The sequence below is a fragment of the Macaca nemestrina genome, chromosome 9 (genome assembly GCF_043159975.1).
Source record: "Macaca nemestrina isolate mMacNem1 chromosome 9, mMacNem.hap1, whole genome shotgun sequence".
Classification (NCBI taxonomy): domain Eukaryota; kingdom Metazoa; phylum Chordata; class Mammalia; order Primates; family Cercopithecidae; genus Macaca; species Macaca nemestrina.
In genome coordinates, this window is record NC_092133.1 from 120,677,545 (window position 1) to 120,696,725 (window position 19,181).

A 19,181-nucleotide genomic window follows, 5' to 3' on the forward strand; every position below is an offset into this window, starting at 1 on the left:
TATTTTTAGTAGAAATGGAGTTTAAAGTTTTACTTCTAATTGATTTTCTATTAACCAAGATGTTGACAATCATATTAATCATTTTGGTCTCTGCAGACTTTATGTTGATATCTAAATATTTAGGAAAGCAGAAGTATTTATTACTATACACCTTCTATGTTTTCTCATTTAACCAACTAATTGGGACATTGTAGACTATGTCTCTCTACTTAGGCTGCAGCTCCAGTTATTAATTCAATGTGGCATGTACAGCACTGTAGAGAGTGCATTTGTATGGAGTACTTCATCGTGGTATGGTATGGAGATTAATTGTACAGTCACAGACTTACGTGGGCTAACATGGTAATTTCATTTTACTGTAACTGATCCTAGATTAGATGCACTCATTTTTGTTTAGTAGAGGAAAAACCTCACCTTAGCCAGTCAAGATCAGACTCCAACTCAATGATTTCTCAGTCAATTCATGATTTATATTGGGTCCCAGTCCAATTCAGGGTTTCATTTCCAAGCTCCTTTCCAACTCTGCTGAGTTCTTATTTCCAGGAAGATTGAATGTGAGCAGTGCTGACAAGGGCGGGGATAATCCTTCCTCTTGGTGTGCCAAGCCAGGTGCAGCTGCTGATGTCATCATTATTGCACAAACAGTATGCAGGTGTGGCACATCAGCTTTGGAACATGTCCCTACCTGGCTAATGCCACAGTGACGCCGCTGTTCCCACCTCCACCCCAGGCAGCAATCCCCATGCATCCACCTGAGCCACCCTCTGTTCTGCCTCATGGGCTCCAAGCCAGATGGATTCACTTTTGCCCACTACACTTACCAAGCACATAAATGTTACAGGTGGCTCCTGTGCCACTCTGGCTTGCATGTATAGAAGAGGTCCATGCACACATCCCTTCTCCTGCCCTCCCCTCCTCTCCCCACCGGCCTCAACTCAGAGTGCTAGATTGCCATACCAGAGGGACTGCACACATCAGAAATCTAGATAGGGCATGCAAGGTGAAGGCCCACTCTGCTCATGTAGTCCCCTCACCTTGGAACCCGCTGTAAACAGAAACTCTACACTGCTCCTTACTTCAACAAAGTAAACACCTGTGTCCTCACTACACAGGTAAAGAAAGAAGGAATTAGCAGTAGTTTCATGGTCCCTGTTGCCCATCCAGCACCTGTCACCTCTCCTCCCAATTAGCAAATATTCTGAACTGAATGCTTATCATTCCCTTGGGGAAAGTTTTCAATAACATTCAATTTATCATAAAAATTGGGCTATTCCAATTTTCAGCTTCTTCTAATCAGTTTGATAATTTATGTTGTCTTTTATGTTTGGGAACTTTCTTATTTCATTGAATTGTCTAATTTATTGATATAAAGTTATTCATAATATCATATTATATATATAAATGACAGTCACGTGTCACTTGATGACAGGGGTACATTCTGAGAAACGTGTCATTAGGCAATTTCATCATTGTGTGAGCATCTTAGAGTGTGCTTACACACCTAGATGGCATAGTCTGCCCCATGCCTAGGCTATATGGTATAGCCTATTGCTCCTTGGCCGCAAACCTGCACAGCAGGAGACTGTAACTGAATACTGTAAGCAATTGTAACACAATGGTAAGTGTTTATGCACCTAAATATACCTAAACATAGAAAAGATACAGTGAAAGTGCAGTATAAAAGATAAAGAATGGTCCACCTGTATAAGGCACTCACCATGAATGGAACGTGCAGTAGTGGAAGTTGCTTGGGTGAGCCAGTGGTGAGTGAATGTGAAGGCCTAGGACATTACCATACACTACTGTAGATTTTGTAAACACTAGACACCCAGGCTACACTAGATTTACAAAAAAAAAAATTTTTTTTCAATAACCAGTCAGCCTTGGCTTACTGTAATTTTTTTACTTTATAAACTTTCTAATTTTTAAAACTTTTTGACTCTTATGTAATAACACAGCTTTAAACACAAACATATTGTACAGCTATACAAGATTATTTTTTCACGTGCTGGTGCACACCTATAGTCCCAGCTACGTGGCAGTCTGACAGTTGGGAGGATCACTTGAGCCCAGGAGGCTGAGGCTGCAGTAAGTTGGGATCATGCCTTGCACTCCAACCTGGGCAACAGAGTGAGACCCTGTCTCAAATGTATGTGTATAATTTTTTCCTTTATATTCTTATTCTTTAAGCTTTTGTCTGTGTTTAAATTTTTTTATTTTTATTTTTTACTTTTTTTTTTTTTTTTGAGATGGAGTCTCGCTGTGTTGCCCAGGCTGGGGTGCAGTGGTGTGATCTCGGCTCACTGCAAGCTCCGCCTCCCGGGTTCACGCCATTCTCCTGCCTCAGCCTCCCGAGTAGCTGGGACTACAGGCGCCCGCCACCACGCCCGGCTAGTTTTTTGTATTTTTAGTAGAGATGAGGTTTCACCATGTTAGCCAGGGATGGTCTCGATCTCCTGACCTCGTGATCCACCCGCCTCGGCCTCCCAAAGTGCTGGGATTACAGGCTTGAGCCACCGCGCCCGGCCTATTTTTACTTTTTAAACTTTTTTGTTAAAAACTAAGATACAAACACATACACTAGTCTAGGCCTACACAATGTCGGGATTTTCAAGATGTTACTAGGCAGTGAGAACTTTTCAGCTCCATTATAATCTTGTGGGACCACCATTGTATATTCAGTCCGTCTTTGACTGAACATCATTATGTAGTACATGACTGTATCTGTAAGATCTGGTGATGTCCCTTTTTCATTCCTGATATTTGTGTTTCATTCCTGAGAATTTGCACTTTTCTCCTTTTTTCTTAGTCTGTTGGGAGTTATCAATTTTGTGTTATTTATTTCAAAGAAATAATTGCCTTTGCTGAACTTTTCTCATATGTCTTTTCATTGACTTTTAAAAATTTTAATTTTAATTAAAAAACGTTTTTTTCCTTTCTAACTTTTATTTTAGGTCAGGGGGTATGTGTGCAGGTTTGTTACATGGGTAACTTGCATGTCGTAGGGGTTTGGTGTACAGATAATTTTGTCACCCAGGTAATCAGCATAGTACCTGATAGGTAGTGTTTCAATCCTCACTCTCTTCCAAACCTCCACCCTCAAGTAGGCCCTGATGTCTGTTGTTCCCATCTTTGTGTCTATGTGTACTCACTGTTTTGCCCCCATTTGTAAGTGTGAATATGGGGTATTTGGTTTTCTGTTCCTGTGTTACTTCGTTTAGGATAATGGCCTCCAGCTCCATCCACATTGCTGCAAAGGACATTATTTCTTCTTTTTTATGACTGTGCAGTATTCCATCGTGTATATGTACCATATTTTTTTATCCAGTTTTCCATTGATGGGCATCTAGGTTGATTTCATGTCTTTGCTATTGTGAACAGTGCTGCAGTGAACATACATGTGCATGTGTCCTTATGGTAGGACAATTTATACTCTTTTGGGTATATACTCAGCAGTGGAGTTGCTGGATCAAAGAGTAGCTCTATTTCAAGTTCTTTGAGAAATCTCAGACTGATTTCCACAGTGGCTGAACTATTTACATTCCCATCAACGGTGTGCAAGGGTCCCCTTTTCTCCACATCCTCACCATCACTTGTTATGTTTTGTCTTTCTGGTAATAGCCATTCCTACAGGAATGAGGTGATATCTTATTGTGGTATTGATTTGCATTTTTCTGATGATGAGTGATATTGAGCACTTTTTCATATACTTGGTCATCTGTGTGTCTTCTTTGGTGAAATGGCTATTCAGTTCCTTTGTCCATTTTAAAATCGGGTTGTTTTCTTGCTGTTAAACTGAGTTTCTTATATATTTTGGATATTAACCGCTTATCAGATGTATGGCTTGCAAATGTTTTCTTCCATTCCTTAGGTTGCCTTTTCATGTTGTTGTTTTTTTGCTGTGAGGAAGCTTTATAGTTTGAAATAATCCTACTTATTCATTTTTGTTTTCATTGCTTGTGCACCTGGTATCATATTCAAAAAATCATTGCCAAGGGCCAACGTGAAAAAGCTTTTTCTCCTGTGTTTTCTGCTAAGAATTTTATGGTTTCAGGACTTATGTTTAGGCCTTTAATCCATTTTGAGTTAATTTTTGTGTACTGTGTAATATAGGGGTCTAATTTCATCCTTTTGCATGTAGATATCCTGTTTCTTCAACATCATTTATTGAAGAGACTATCCTTTCCCCCATTGTGTACTGTTGTCACTCTTGTCAAAAATTAGTTGGCCATATATGCATAAGCTTATTTCTGAGCTCTCTAATCTGTTCCATTGGTCTAAGTGTCTATTTTCATGTCAGTACAATCACATTTTGATTACTATAGCTGTGTAATATAGTTTCAAATCAGGAAATGAGCTGCCTCCAGCTTTGTTCTTTTTTCTCAAAAGTGCTTTGGCTATTTGGGGTCTTTTATGGTTCCATAAAATTTTAGGATTATTTTTCCTACTTCTGTGAAAACTGCCATTGCAATTTTGGTAGCAATTGCATTTAATCTGTAGATTACTTTGAGTAGTATAGACATCTTGACAATATTACTTATTTTAATTCATGAATACAAGATATCATTTTATTTATTTGTATCTACTTTAACTTCTTTCTTCAGCGCTTTATAGTTTTCAAGATACAGATCTTTTACCTTCTTGGTTAAATTTATACCTAAGTACTTTATTTTTTGATGCTGTTATAAGTGGAATTTTTAAAAAATTTCTTTTTGGATAGCTCATTGTTGGTATATAGAAACACAACTGATTTTTGTATGTTTATTTTGTATCCTGTAACTTTACTGAATTCATTTATTAGCTCTGATGGTTTTTTGATAGAGTAATTGACTTTTGCTTTTATCTTGTTTCCTTCTACTTTTTAATGTTTTATTTGCTGTCTTTTTACTAGATTTCAGAAAGGAATCCTAGATCATTGATTTTTCAGACTTCTTTTCTTTGAATATATGCATTTAACACTACATATTTTCTTCTAAGTGTTGTTTGAGCTGCCTCCCACAAGTTGTGACATATAATATATTTATTGTTACACAAACAAAATATTTTCTAAATTCATTTTGATTTCTTCTTTGATCCATGGGTAATTTAGAAGTAATATGGGCTGGGCACAGTGGCTCATGCCTGTAATCCCAGCACTTTGAGAGACCAAGGCAGAAGGAGTGCTTGAGCTCAGGAGTTTGAGACCAGCCTGGGCAACAAAGTGAAACCCATCTCTACAAAAAATAAAACAATTAGCTGGGTGTCGTGGCATGCACCTGTGGTCCCAGCTACATGGGAGGCTGAGGCAGGAAGATTGCTTGAACCCACGACGAGGTCAAGGCTGCAGTAAGCCCTGTTCATGCCACTGCACTCTAGCCTGGGTGACAGAGTGAGACCTTTTCTCAAGAAAAAAAGGAAGTAATATGTTTTATTTCCAGTAAGTTGAAGATTTGCTAGTTATATTTCCAGTTTAATTCTCTTGTGCTCAGAGTACTTACTCTGAATAATTTTAATCTGTTAAAATATCTTCATGTTTGTTTTATGACTCAACTTATGGCCAAGTTTTAAAAATGTTTTTATTCTTGAAAAGAATGAAAAATGTTATCATTGATGGGTGCAGAGTTCTAAATATTTCAATGAGTTCAACCTATTAATTTTGTTGTTTCTATCTTTTACATAATTATTAATTTTTTGTCATTACATCCAAGTATTAAGATAGAAGTATTAAATTTTCTACCATGATTATAGATGTATCTATTTCTTAATTTAATCTGTCCATTTTTGCTTTACATAGTTTACATCTTAGTTGTTGAGTACCCACAATTTAGATTCTGATCTCATCCTGTGAAGTTATCAGTAATATTTATCATTATGAAATGTTTTTATCTTTAGTAATGCTCCTTACCTTAATGTCTGCTTAACTATTCAGTTAAGAGTATATGGTGTATTTTTTTCCAACTTTTTTTCTTTCAGCCTATCTTATCTCTATATTTGAATGTGTTTCTTGTAATCAGCATATAATTGAATTTTTAACCTAATCTGTCAGCTTTATTTTATTTAATTGGCATACTTTATTTACTTTTAGTGAAAATACTATGGTTGGGTTTGTATTTACTACTTAACAAGTTGTTTTCTATTTGACTGACCTGTTTGATATTTCTCCTTTTCTCCTTTTTGCCTTGTTTTGAACCAATCAACCTTTTTTATTCCATATTTTCTTTTATTAATTTGTTATTCATTTTCTTTTTTTGAAATTTCTCCTTTGTAAAATTTTCTTAGGTTATTGCAGTGTTTTAGAAATTACTATTGATACCACTCTCCCAGGTATTCTAGAACCTTAGACTATTTTTACTCCATTTAATTTTCTCCTACATTTTAATTTTAATTCTCTATTTTTTTAACTCCATGAAAGGTTGCTGTTGTTGTTTGGCAAACTCAGTATTTATTTATATTTACTCACACATTTACTCTTTGTTGAGCTTTTCATTGTTTTCTGCTTATTATGTTTTCATCTGAGATCATTTTCGTGCTGCCTGAATAGCTCTCTTTTGTTTTTTGTTTCTTCATTTTTAGTACAGGTTTGCTGGCAAATAATTCTCTCAGCTTTTCTTTAGAGGAAAATGTCATTATTTTACCTTCAGTATTGAAGAAAGTTTTTGCCAAGTATTGAGTTCTATCTTGGCAGTTATTCTTTCAGCCCATTAATAATGTCAGTAGGCCAGGCGTGGTGGCTCATGCTTGTAATCCCAGCACTTTGGGAGGCTGAGGCGGGAAGATCATGAGGTCAGGAGTTCGAGACCACCCTGGCCAACACAGTGAAACCCTGTCTCTACTAAAAATACAAAACTTAGCTGAGCGTGGTGGCAGACACCTGTAATCCCAGCTACTCGGGAGCCTGAGGCAGGAGAATCACTTGAATCTGGGAGGCAGAGGTTGCAGTGAGCCGAGATCACGCCACTGTGCTCCAGCCTGGGCAACAGAACTAGACGCCATCACGAAATGAGTAAATAAATTTTAAAAAATTAAAAAAATAATGTCAGTACATTGGCCTTCATTGTCACTGTTGAGAAGTCAGCTGTCAAGTCTTGTTGCTTTTTTTTTTTTCATGTCTGGGTACTTTAAATTTTTTCCCTTGATCTTTGGTTATCATTAGTTTTATTATGATGTCTCTAGGTATAGTTCCTTCTATTTATCTGGTCTAGCTCTTGAATCTATGGGTCAATGTCATTTCTGAATTTTGGAACATTCTTAGCTATTATCTTTCCATGTATTATTTCTGCTTCATTCTTATCTACTCTGATCCTCCTGCTTCCTTCTTTAAAAAAACCCTTGTGATTACACTGGGCCCACTAAATAATCTAGAATAATTACTCTATCTCAAGATTTGTAACTTATCACATCTGCAAAGTTCTTTTTACTATGTCAGGTAGCATACTCAAAATTTCCAGGAATTAGAAAGTAGATATTTTCATGGGGGGCAATGTTCACTCTACTACAGTCAACCTTCTGGCCCCCAAACGATCATGCCTATCCTGCATGCAAAATGCATTCACCACATCCCAATATCCCCCAAAGTCTCAACCCATTACAGCATCAACTCAAGTCCAAAATTTCATCTAGGTGTTATCAACCTCAAAAGTGTCAGTTTGCATCATCTAAATTAGGTATGGTGAGACTCTGGTTATAATTCATCCTGGGACAAAATTTCTCTCCATATGTAGACTTGTGAAATTATAGATTATTTGCTCCCAAATACAATAGTGGGAAAGGCACTGTATTGACATAAATGTCAATAATAGCTATAGACATTCTTGGTTGAAAGGGGAGAAAGTAGAAGGGGAAAATTGAGTCACCAGTCCAAACAATTTTGAAATTGTTTCAGCATAATGCCATTAGGGTTCAAGGCCTGAGCTAATTCTCTGTGACTCAAGGTCCCACCTGCTGGGCCCAAAGCACTACATCTGAGTCAAATATCCTCTTTCATGAAAGGTAGCACATGTTGGCCAGGTGTGGTGGCTCACGCCTGTAATCCCAGCACTTTGGGAGGCCGAGGCAGGCGGATCATGAGGTCAGGAGATCAAGACCATCCTGGCCAACACAGCGAAACCCCACCTCTACTAAAAAGAATACAGAAAATTAGCTGGGCGTGGTGGTGGGCGCCTGTAGTCCCAGCTACTTGGGAGGCTGAGGCAGGAGAATGGCATGAACCCGGAAGGGGAAGCTTGCAGTGAGCCGAGATCATGCCCCTGCACTGCAGCCTGGGTGACAGAGCAAGACTCTGTCTCAAAAAAAAAAAAAAAAAAAAGAAAGGTAGCACATGTTTGACCCTGAGTAATTTTATCAATCTGTTTCCTGCCTGTAGAATTTTGGGAATCCAGTAACCTTCTTTCATGTATTTCCGTTCTCTGTCCTTTTCAGTGTAATCTGGCAGTGTTGTTGCTGATATAACATTTTCAAAATCTTATGGGTCTCCCATGGGAAGTCACTTCATTAGACAGGAGGCTCCTTCTCAGATCTTTCCTAGATAATCTCATCTCTATTTTGCACTCTACTGAGATGGCTAAAGGGATGTCACACATCTAATCTCTTCAAAGAGTCTTTTGTGTGAGTAAATGCTGTGATTTTTGTTCCTTGCTGGACTCTAGCTAAAGGTTGTCCAGCCATTCTCTTGCTTTCTGAACAGAGTATGTCTTCCTGACAGCAGATCTCCTAATTTTAGCATCATTTGTGATCAAGATAGGCGAATAATTTCCCAAATAGCTAATATACGTGTGATGTTTCAACACAGTGTAGTTCTTATTATCTTTGATGTGTGATTTCTCCAATCCTAAGTCAACAAGAGCTCTTTCAAGCTGATTACTGTGTTCTTTTGACATAACCTTTGATGACTTTGTTGAATTCTGGTAGAATAAAATGTCCCAGGTTCATTCTGTGCATTTATTGCTTTAGATCTAGAAACAGTCATTTCTGAAAGATGCCCTGAATTATTTTAGTGAGAAATGCTTTTTGAAATCACAGTCTAGGCAGCAGGAGTGATCATTGCCATTACTTCTCTGCCTTTTCTGAGCTGAAAAACATGTAAGTTTTGTGTGTGTGTGGTTTTTGTTTTTTTGTCAGACAGGGTCTCACTCTGTCACCCAGGCTGAAGTGCAGTGGTGCAATCACAGCTCACTGCTGCCTTGACCTCCCAGGATCAGGTGAACCTCCTACCTCAGCCTTCTGAATTGCTGGGACTATAGGCATGTACCACCATGACTGGTTATTTTTTTTTTATTGTTTGTAGAGGTGGGGTTTCGCCATTTTGCCCAGGCAACACGTAGTTTTAAAAATGAAAGAGGTAGTATGTTCATGCTCATATTTTTAAACTTTTATTTGGTAATATTTTACAATTTTAATGTAGTTTCCTACCTCATTAACATAATGCTTATTTGCTTTCTCCTATGATTTACATACATTTTAAGTTTCATTTTTTAAATTTCAGCTTTCATGTCCTTAAGAATGAGATGTTTACAAGGCACACACTGTTTCGTCAGTTTGCAGTGCTTGCTGACACATCCTTCAATTATATTGTAAGTGCATGTGATGTTTAGATGCTATTTGTCTCTTTGAATATACTTGTCTGTTTCTTTCTGTTCTCGTTTAAGGTTTATCAAGCCTCTGTCATTACAGGCTGTAGAGATAGTACAAGGCAGTCACTGCTAGATGCTGAGGGTGTAAGACACCAAGTGCCTGAACCCAAAGAGCTCAGTCCAGTGTGAGAGGTAGATGTGTAAACAAATTGCTACAGCGCAATATGGTTGAGCTACAATAGGGGCAAGTATAAATTTCAGAGGAGGGGACACTCATTCTGCCTGGAGCATATCTGTCAATCTGCCCTTGTGACCACGGATGTAATATTGGGAAATATCAAAGCTCAGAGTCTAAGCTTCCAGTGACATCCAAAGGGAAAAAAGAAGATAGGAAAATCCGTTCCTAGTGCCGAGCCATTCAGTTTCACATTAGAGGTCATGTAATAGATAAAGCCCAATTCTGTATTATGCTATTATTTAACTATTTGACTTACTGTTTTCATTTGGGGGCTCTAAATGTTAAGGTAAATGATGCCCAGTATAGAAATATATCCAGAAAATTTTAATTAGTAAGTAAACCAAAATGAGACAAACTTTATTGAGAACCTGCTATGATGCTAAGTGGTCTGAGAACAAGTCAGGTTTGTGGGGAAGGGCCTAAGAAACATAAAATATATAAATATATGCTCTTTTTTTTTTTTGCTTCAAGAGGCATACAATCTAAAATCATCTTCTTTCTGAAATTTTTTTCAACATTTGTCACTTTAAGACCATTTTCTAAATTTAAGTTGCCGCAGGAGATCAAATAACTTAAGTACACTTGCAAGATAATATTAAATTAATTCCTGTTTATAACTAAGTTTATATAGTAACATTGCTGAGGATTTTAATACTTGATTTATTTGAAATGCTCCTGAACTGATCTACATAAGTAAGAATATATATAGTGTCGTTTTTCCCTTCTTGATTTTTCCTCTTATCACCTGCAGGTTACAATTTTAGTTGGAGTAATCTCATTTTAGAAATTTAATCAGTTAAGCAAATAAAACATTGGAGGATCCAGGAGAATATGGTGTCACTCAAAATCAGGCTTTTTTAAGATTGTTAGCTGGTAACATTTTCTAGTCCAAATTTGAATTATCTAGGTTTTATGAAACAGACTTCTAAATCTCAAAATTATACCAATTCAAGCACATGAGTAGATCCAGCATTTTTCCTGAGAACAATCTTGGCCCTGCCCTCAAGTGGCCATGCAATTCACCTTCCTGTGGAGGCGGATGGAACTCCATCTGGTCTAGAATCCATCCATGTGCCACTGTTTTCCTGGATTCAAAGTTTATGAATCTTCATGTATATATCCATACAATATGTTGACACATGAGATACTCATCAGAGTGTATACAGATTTTCAAATACTTAAGAAAAACTGATGGGGAAGGGGAGAGAAAGAGTAAGCAAGTGAATGTGTGAGTTTTAGATCCACTAACACTGTCCCTTGGTACCCTCCCTCTAGTCATTCATCCACCCTACGAACATTTGTTAAGTACACATACGTACTAAGCATCAAGCTACATGCTGAGTGTAACACAGTGAACAAGACAAAAATGGCTCTTAGATTCACAGACTGTAAATTCCGTGAGGTGACAGACTGGTCTATCTTATAAACTATTTTACCTGCAGAGCTTAGATAGTGCCCGACCTACAGTGTGGAAAAGATAGGCATTAATAGGTATATATCAGAATTTAAATTACAAATTTGGATAAATGCTGTGAAAGAAAAAGTTTGGTATGATCTTACTATTGGGGTATATTTTACATATGGTTAAATGCACAAATATTAAGTGTACCATTTGAAGAGTTTTGCTTTGTAACCATCATGTAAGTCAAGGCATTGAACATTTCCATCATCCCTTTAAGCTCCCTCATGTCCCTTTGCAGACAATACATTGCCCCCATCACCACACCAAATAAGCATTGTTTCGATTTCTATCACTACAGGTTAGTTTTGCCTTTTCTTAAATTTATGTAGATGGACTCATACAGTTTATACTCTCTTATGTCTGGCCCATTTTACACAGCACAGTGCTTTTAAGATTCACCTGTGTTATTGCATGTATCCATGGCAGTTGTTCCTTCTTAAGGTCCTTTGTAATGCTGAGTAGCATTCTATTGCATGAATAAACCACAATTTGTTTATCCATTTTGCCTTGTTGGAGAAATGGGCTCTTTCCAGTTAGGACTGTTATGAGAAAAAAAAAAAATCTGCTATAAACATTTGCTTATAAATCACTTGTGAAAGTATGTTTTAATATATCTCAGGCAGGAGTGGAATGGTGAGGACACAGGAAGTGTGTGTGTTTAACTGCATAAGAAACCACAAAGACACATGCATGCACATGCTCGTTGCTGCACCATTCACAATAGCAAAGACATGGAATCAACCTAAATGCCTATCAACGGTAGACTGGACAAAGAAAATGTGGTACATATACACCATGGAATACGATGCAGCCATAAAAAAAGAACAAGATCATTTCCTTTGCAGCAACATGAATGGAGCTGGAGGCCATTGTCCTAAGTGAACTAACACAGAAGCAGAAAACCAAATACCACATGTTCTCACTTATAAGTGAGAGCTAAACATTGAGTACACATGGACACAAAGAAAGGAACAACAGACATGGGGGCCTACTTGAGGGTGGAGCTGGGAGGAGAGTGAGGATTGAAAAACTACCTGTCGGATACTGTGCTTACTACCTGGGTGATGAAGTAATCTGAACACCAAACCCCCATGACACGCAGTTTACCTGTGTAACAAACCTGCACATGTACCCCCTAAACCTAAAATAAAAGTTGTTTTTCTGTTTTGTTTGTTTTGAGACGGAGTCTTGCTCTGTCACCCAGGCTGGAGTATAATGGCGCAATCTCGGCTCACTGCAACCTCCGCCTCCTGGGTTTAAGCCATTTTCCTGCCTCAGCCTCCTGAGTAGCTGGGATTACAGGCATGTGCCACCAAGCCTGGCTAATGTTTGTATTTTTAATAGAGACGGGTTTCACCATGTTGGCCAGGCTGATCTCGAACTCCTGACCTCAGGGATCCAACTGCCTTGGCCTCCCAAAGTGCTGGGATTACAGGTGTGAGCCACCACACCCGGCCAAAGATTTTTACAAAAAATAAACAACAAAATTGCCAGTACTCCAAAGTGACTGCGTCGTTTTACCCTCACACCAGCAATCTTTGAGAGTTCCACTTGCTCCACATCCCCACCAACTTGATATTGTTAGGTTTTTTTGTTTGTTTTTTGTTTGTTTTGTTTTGAGACAGAGTCTCACTCTGTCACCAGGCTGGAGTGCAGTGGCACAATCTTGGCTCACTGCAACCTCCGCCTCCCGGGTTCAAGCAATTCTCTGCCTCAGCCTCCTGAGTAGCTGGGATTACAGGCACCCGCCACCATGCCAGGCTAATTTTTGTATTTTTAGTGGAGACGGGTTTCACCATGTTGACCAGGCTGGTCTTGAACCCCTGACCTCGTGATCTACCCGCCTTGGCCTCCCTAAGTGCTGTGTTTACAGGCGTGAGCCACAGTGCCCAGCCAATATTGTTAGTTTTTAAATTTTAAACATTTTAAAATGTTATCTCATTGTAATTTTAATTTGCATTTCCCTAATTAATGACGTTGAGCATCTTTCACGTGCTGATTGATCATTCTTAGGTCTTCTTTTTGAAGGATCTACTTGAGACTTTTAAAAAACTTGTGGCTAAATGCACATAACAGAAAATTTGTCATTTCAGCCATTTTTAAATGTACAGTTCAGTAGTGTCACAAACATCCAAATTGTTCAACCAAATTCCAGAACTCTTTTCCATCTTGCAAAAGTGAGACTCCACTCTCATTTAAAACATAACTGCCCATTCCTCTATTCCTGCACTTTTGTCAATTTTTAACTGTTATTGAGTTTTAGCATTTTGTTAAATATTCTGAATACAAGTCCTTTGTCAGATATATGTATTACAAACCTTTTTTCCTCAGTCTATAATTTTTCCTTCTATTTTCTGAACGGTGTCCTTTGAAGGTCAGATATTTTTATTTTAATGAAGACAACTTAGTTATTTTTTCTGTGGCAGATTGTATTCTCTGTGTCTGTGATGATATCTCACATTCTGTATGTATTTCTTATAATATTGATCTTGTCTTTTTTGTTGAATTTCACCAATTCCGTTTTTCTAGATGAATTGACTGTCTGTGTATGAGTCTATTTCTAACCACACTATTCTTTTCCATTGGTTTATTTGTCAGTCCTTTTGCCAATATCACACTGTCTTAATTAACATAGCTTTCTAGCTAGTAAATCTTGAAATTGGGTAATGTAAATCCTTTTATTTATTTTTTTTTTCAGCTTTTTTTTCTTTTTTTTTTTTTGAGACAGAATTTTGCTCTTGTTGCCTAGGCTGGAATGCAATGGCGCCATCTCGGCTCACCGCAACCTCCACCTCCCGGATTCAAGCAATTCACCTGCCTCAGCCTCCCAAGTAGCTGGGAGGCATGCACCACCATGCCCAGCTAATTTTGTATTTTTAGTAGAGATGGTGTTTCACCATGTTGGCCAGGATGGTCTTGATCTCTTGACCTCATGATCCACCTGCCTCAGCCTCCAAAGTGCTGAGATTACAGGCATGAGCCATCATGCCCAGCCTTATTTAGCTTTTTTTTAGCCTTGACTTGAAACTCGTTACTTAACTTATATTTGAAGTTCAGAGGTACATGGTTTGTTGTATGTCATGGGGGTTTGTTGTAGTCATGGGGGTTTGTTGTACAGATTACTTCTTCAGCCAGGTGTTAAGTCTGGAACCCATTAGTAGTTTTTCCTGATCCTGTTCCTCCTCCCATCCTCCACCCTCTGGTAGGCCTCAGTGTCTGTTGTTTCCCTCTGTATGTCCATGTGTTCTCATCATGTAGCTTTCATCATTTATAAGAGAGAACATGCAGTATTTGGTTTTCTGTTCCTGCATTATTTTGCTAAGGATAATGGCCTCCAGCTCTATCCATGTTCCTGCAGAGACAAGATCTCATTCTTTGACATGGCTGCATAGTGTTCCATGGTGTGTGTGTACCACATTTTCATTATCCAGTCTATCATGGGCATTTAAGTTGATTCCATGTCTTTGCTATTGTGAATAGTGCTGCAGTGAACTTATGCGTGTATGTGTCTTTATGATAGAACAATTTATAGTCCTTTGTGTATATACCCAGTAATGGGATTGCTGGGTCAAATGGTAGTTCTGTTTTTAGGTCTTTGAGGAATCGCCACACTGTTTTTCACCATGGTGGAACTAATTTACATTTCCACCAACCACGTATAAGTGTTCCTTTATAATAACATGACTGGATTTTAGTTTTTAAAATCTCACCTTCATTTATTTACAATTAATAGGCAAACTGAAACTATATGCATTTATCAACATAGGTGACATGTGTGATATATTCCTGGCATCTTGCTCTTTTTGTTTGTTTCCTGGCTCATGTAATATGAACCACATTTTACTTGTTTTTATTTCCTATATTGTAATGGTAAACTTTAAGGTAAAATCAAGTACCCACTACATTTCTGAAATTATCAAAACCAAAAACCAAGTAAATTTTGAGTCTTAAAACACTCTTCAAGACAAGAAGGTATATGTGTTTTTGTTCTCTGAGCTTTGTCTCAGCCCTAATTTCATCATATATTCCCCTCTTCCTTCTAGTCTTCGTTAATTTACTCTTTGTAGAGAACCACATCATTATTATGTTATTCTTTTTATCACACGAAAGTATTTTTGGTTAATTACTTTCCGCTTTCAACTCTCCAACTACCTGAATAGCAATTATTTATACTTACATTTATATGTTTATGTTTAACCCCACTGGCTACTTTTTAAAAATCATGACTTCCACAGGTCTTGAGTTCTCAGTTTTGATTTATTTCTTATAAACTGGACCATGAATTTGAGTCTTTTCCTTTTGTTCTGGAGGAAATATTCTATCCACTTTGCAATGTCTTGACCTGACTAAGGCCAGTTTAATTTTTTGTTGCTAATTAGCCTGTCTTCCCCATTTTGGAAATTCGTATGTTGTGTTTTTTAACCTTGAAATTTAAAAAGATGTCATCAGGATATAAGTAAACATTATTTTATTAATTTCTCTTGAATAAAATGGGCCTCTCTGATAGTCCTTTTCTTCAACTCGGACATATTTCTTATGTACACTTTTCTTTTTCTTTTAAAGACAGAGTCTTCCTCTGTCACCCAGACTGGAGTGCAGTGACATGATCATAGCTCACTGTAACCTCAAACCTCTGAGCTCAAGTGGTTGTCTTGTCTCAGCCTCCTGAGTAGCTGGGACTACAGGTGTGCACCACCACACTTGGCTGATTTTTTTGTATTTTGTAGAGACAAAGTCTCACTATGTTGCTCAGGCTGGTATTGAACTCCTGGCCTCAAGTGATCCTCCCACCTCAGCCTCCCAAAGTGCTAGGATTACAGGTATGAGACACCATGTCCACTATGTACACTTTTAATGACTGCTGTTGTGGGATCTGGGATCTGTTTTTGTTTCTTTTTCAGAAACACTATTGTGGGTCAGATACCTATTTTTCTGTCCTCCATAGTTAATCACATTCTCTTTCATGTCATGTTATCCTTTTTGTTCTTTTCCTTGACATTTTTTGGAAACTTTTCTGGTTTGCACCTTCTTTCAAAGTTTCCTGAAGAGGTTTCAGGTATGCTGGGATATTGATTCTCCTTAGTCCTCCAAGTGGCAGGGTTTAGGGCATTGCTAGAGTAGCCTGAAGCTCTGATCCAATAGTCTAAGCCCATGAGCAACTTTGTCGATTTATCCCAGTGTTCTGTGTGAATAATGTGCTTTTATGTATACTATGGCAAACTAAACGCCAGGGAACATTGCTTTACATTCTCGTTCTATTCTCTCCATTTCACCTCTACTCTTTGCTATCCCAAATATTTATTTTAATTATTGCACAGTTAGTAATTTTCTCATGTTTTATGCTAATATCTTTGTCCTAGCCTGTTTCTCAGCCTATTCTTTTATCCGGGAGTATAGTTCCTTCTTAATCTCTTAATTTGGTGTCAGGTCTAAGTAGAGAAGAGTTTATTTTGTCTCGAGTCTAAATTTTGTTGTTTCATGTTTTTTTGGATGCATGTTTTTCAAACTGTTAAATAACCCATGAATAAGAAATGGATGAATGAAAATACATATGCACAATTTAAAGAATGATAATAACATGAATGCTCGCGTTCCCGAGACCAAGGCCATAACTAGATTATTACCGTGCCCCAGAAGCCCACCAATTGCATTCCTCTTCATTCCCTCCTGGAGGGAACTATTGCTCTAATTTTTTTTTTTAATTTTCTTCATAGTTTTATCACTTGTGCATGTATTTCTAAGCAGTATGTTGTTGAGTTTTGCCGGTTTTTTAAGCTTTCTAGAAATAAAAAATAAATAAATGAAAAATGCGTACATTGTTCTGTGATTTTGCTCCATTTTCTCAACATTATACTTCTAAGATACATTCATGCTGATGCTAGTGGTTGTGATTCACCCACTGCGAATATTCTAATACACGAATATACCACAACTTATTTACCCATTCTGCTGCCCATCAACACTTACGTTGGTTCTCACTTTTTACTATTATGAGTATTATTGCTCTCAACATTCTTCTAGTTTCACCTGATACACAGATACAGGAGCTCTTCCAGGTTTTATACTCGTAACAGAATTGCTGGTCATAGAGTACTGATAAGTTCACTTGCTATGGGTAAGCTGCTTTGATTGCAACAACAAAAACTACACTGACTTAAATAGAATGAAGGCTACTTCATTCATGTTACAGTGAAGAAGCAAGCAGCTCCAGGCATTACGATGCCCCGTGAGGAGCAATACTCCATAAAGTGATACTCAGGTTCCCTCAGTCTTACTGCTCTGACATCTCCTAAGATATTTTACTCACCCACATAAATAAAGGTGGTCAACTTCATGTCCATGGGTTCTAGACTTTCTCCAGAAAGAGAAAGTCCAGGGCAAGAATATTTATCCTTAAGGATATGACCCAGAAATGGCACATATCACTTCTACTCATGTCCCACAGGTCTGATCCTAGACCTAGAACTGCATCCAATTGCAAGATAGACTGAGAAAGGCGGTCTCTGTCTACGCAGCCAAATACCTCACTAAAACTTGGAGGTTATATTACCAAAAAAAAAAAAAAAAGGGAGGAGGAGAATAAGGCCAGGCATGGTGGCTCACATGTGTAATAACAGCACAGAGGCTGAGGCGGGAGGATCACTTGAGCCCAAGAGTTTGAGACCAGCCTGGGCAACAAAGTGAGACCCTGTCTCTACAAAAAATAGAAAAAAAAAAATTAGCTGGGCATAGTGGCACATGCCTGAGGCTGAGGGAGGCTGAGCTGGGAGGATAGCTTGAGCCTGGGAGGTCAAGCCCACAGTGAGCCATGATTGTGCCTTTGTACTCCAGCCTGGTCAAGAGAGCAAGACCCTGTCTCCAAAAAAAAAATAAAAGAAGGAGGTTAGATATTGAAGGACAACAAATAACCTCTGTCACAGAAGCTAATGCCAGATAGTTTTCCAAAGTAATATTACTCTGACACTCTAACCAGGAACAGATGAGAGTTTCTAGTGCTCCACATGGTCTTCAGCACTGATATTGCCAGACTTCATCATTTTTGCCAACCTGTTATTGTATAATGCTTACTCATGGTTTTGGAGTTTATGCGTATGTATGTGTGTTTATAATTTTTTTTTTGCCTTTTCCTGATTACTAATGAAAGTGATCATCTTTTTATATATTTATTGGCCATTCAGGTTTCCTCTTTTAAGTACTGCAGGTTTCAACCTTTTGATTCTGTTGGTTTATTTCATATTTATTTTTTCATAGGAATTCTTTATATAACTTGGATACCAATCCTTTACCAGTTATATGTATTGCAAATGTCTTCTTTCAGTTTGTGGATAAAGTTTTTAATCTTTTTCTGGCATTTTTTACATAAATAAATGTTCTCAATATTAATGTTATTCTGACTTAATCTTTTCCTTTTTGTCTTTACATTTTTCTCTGCCTTTAAAAAGAGTTCATCTAACATTTAATCACAAATATATTATTCTCTATGGTCTTTAAACTTTTGGCTTGTTTTGCTTTTCATATTTACAGATTTAATCCATTTAAAATTGATATTAGTGTATAGAGAGGTTGATGTCTGGTTTCATTTTCTTTTATTATAAATAACCATCTGAAGTAGCCATTTAATAAAAAGTCTGTCTTCTCCCTTTATATATAATTCCACCTGTCATTATTAAGGGATCATATATATGAGTCTATTCTGACTATCTGTTTCACTGTTTTTTTTTCCTGCACCAATATAACACTGATTTAATATCTAAATCTTATCTGATAAGGCTAACGCTTCTGCCCTGTTTTGCAAGAGTGCCTCAGCTTTATTGGATCTTTGCATTTCCATGTAAATTTTAGAATCAGATTGTCAATATTCACAGAAAAAAACAAAACAAAACAAATTTTATTGACATTTCAATTAGAATTATGTTAAATCTACAGTTCAATT

General features: G+C 37.6%; 1 protein-coding gene across 1 annotated transcript in view; it reads left to right on the forward strand.

The window, feature by feature from the left end:
- Positions 1-19,181, forward strand: part of C9H10orf67 (chromosome 9 C10orf67 homolog) — a 139,092-nt gene that overhangs the window by 90,800 nt on the left and 29,111 nt on the right. Inside the window, exon 15 of the mRNA XM_071068740.1 lies at positions 9,461-9,548. Coding sequence (XP_070924841.1) covers positions 9,461-9,548 — 88 coding nt within the window. The remainder of the gene's footprint in view (positions 1-9,460; positions 9,549-19,181) is intronic.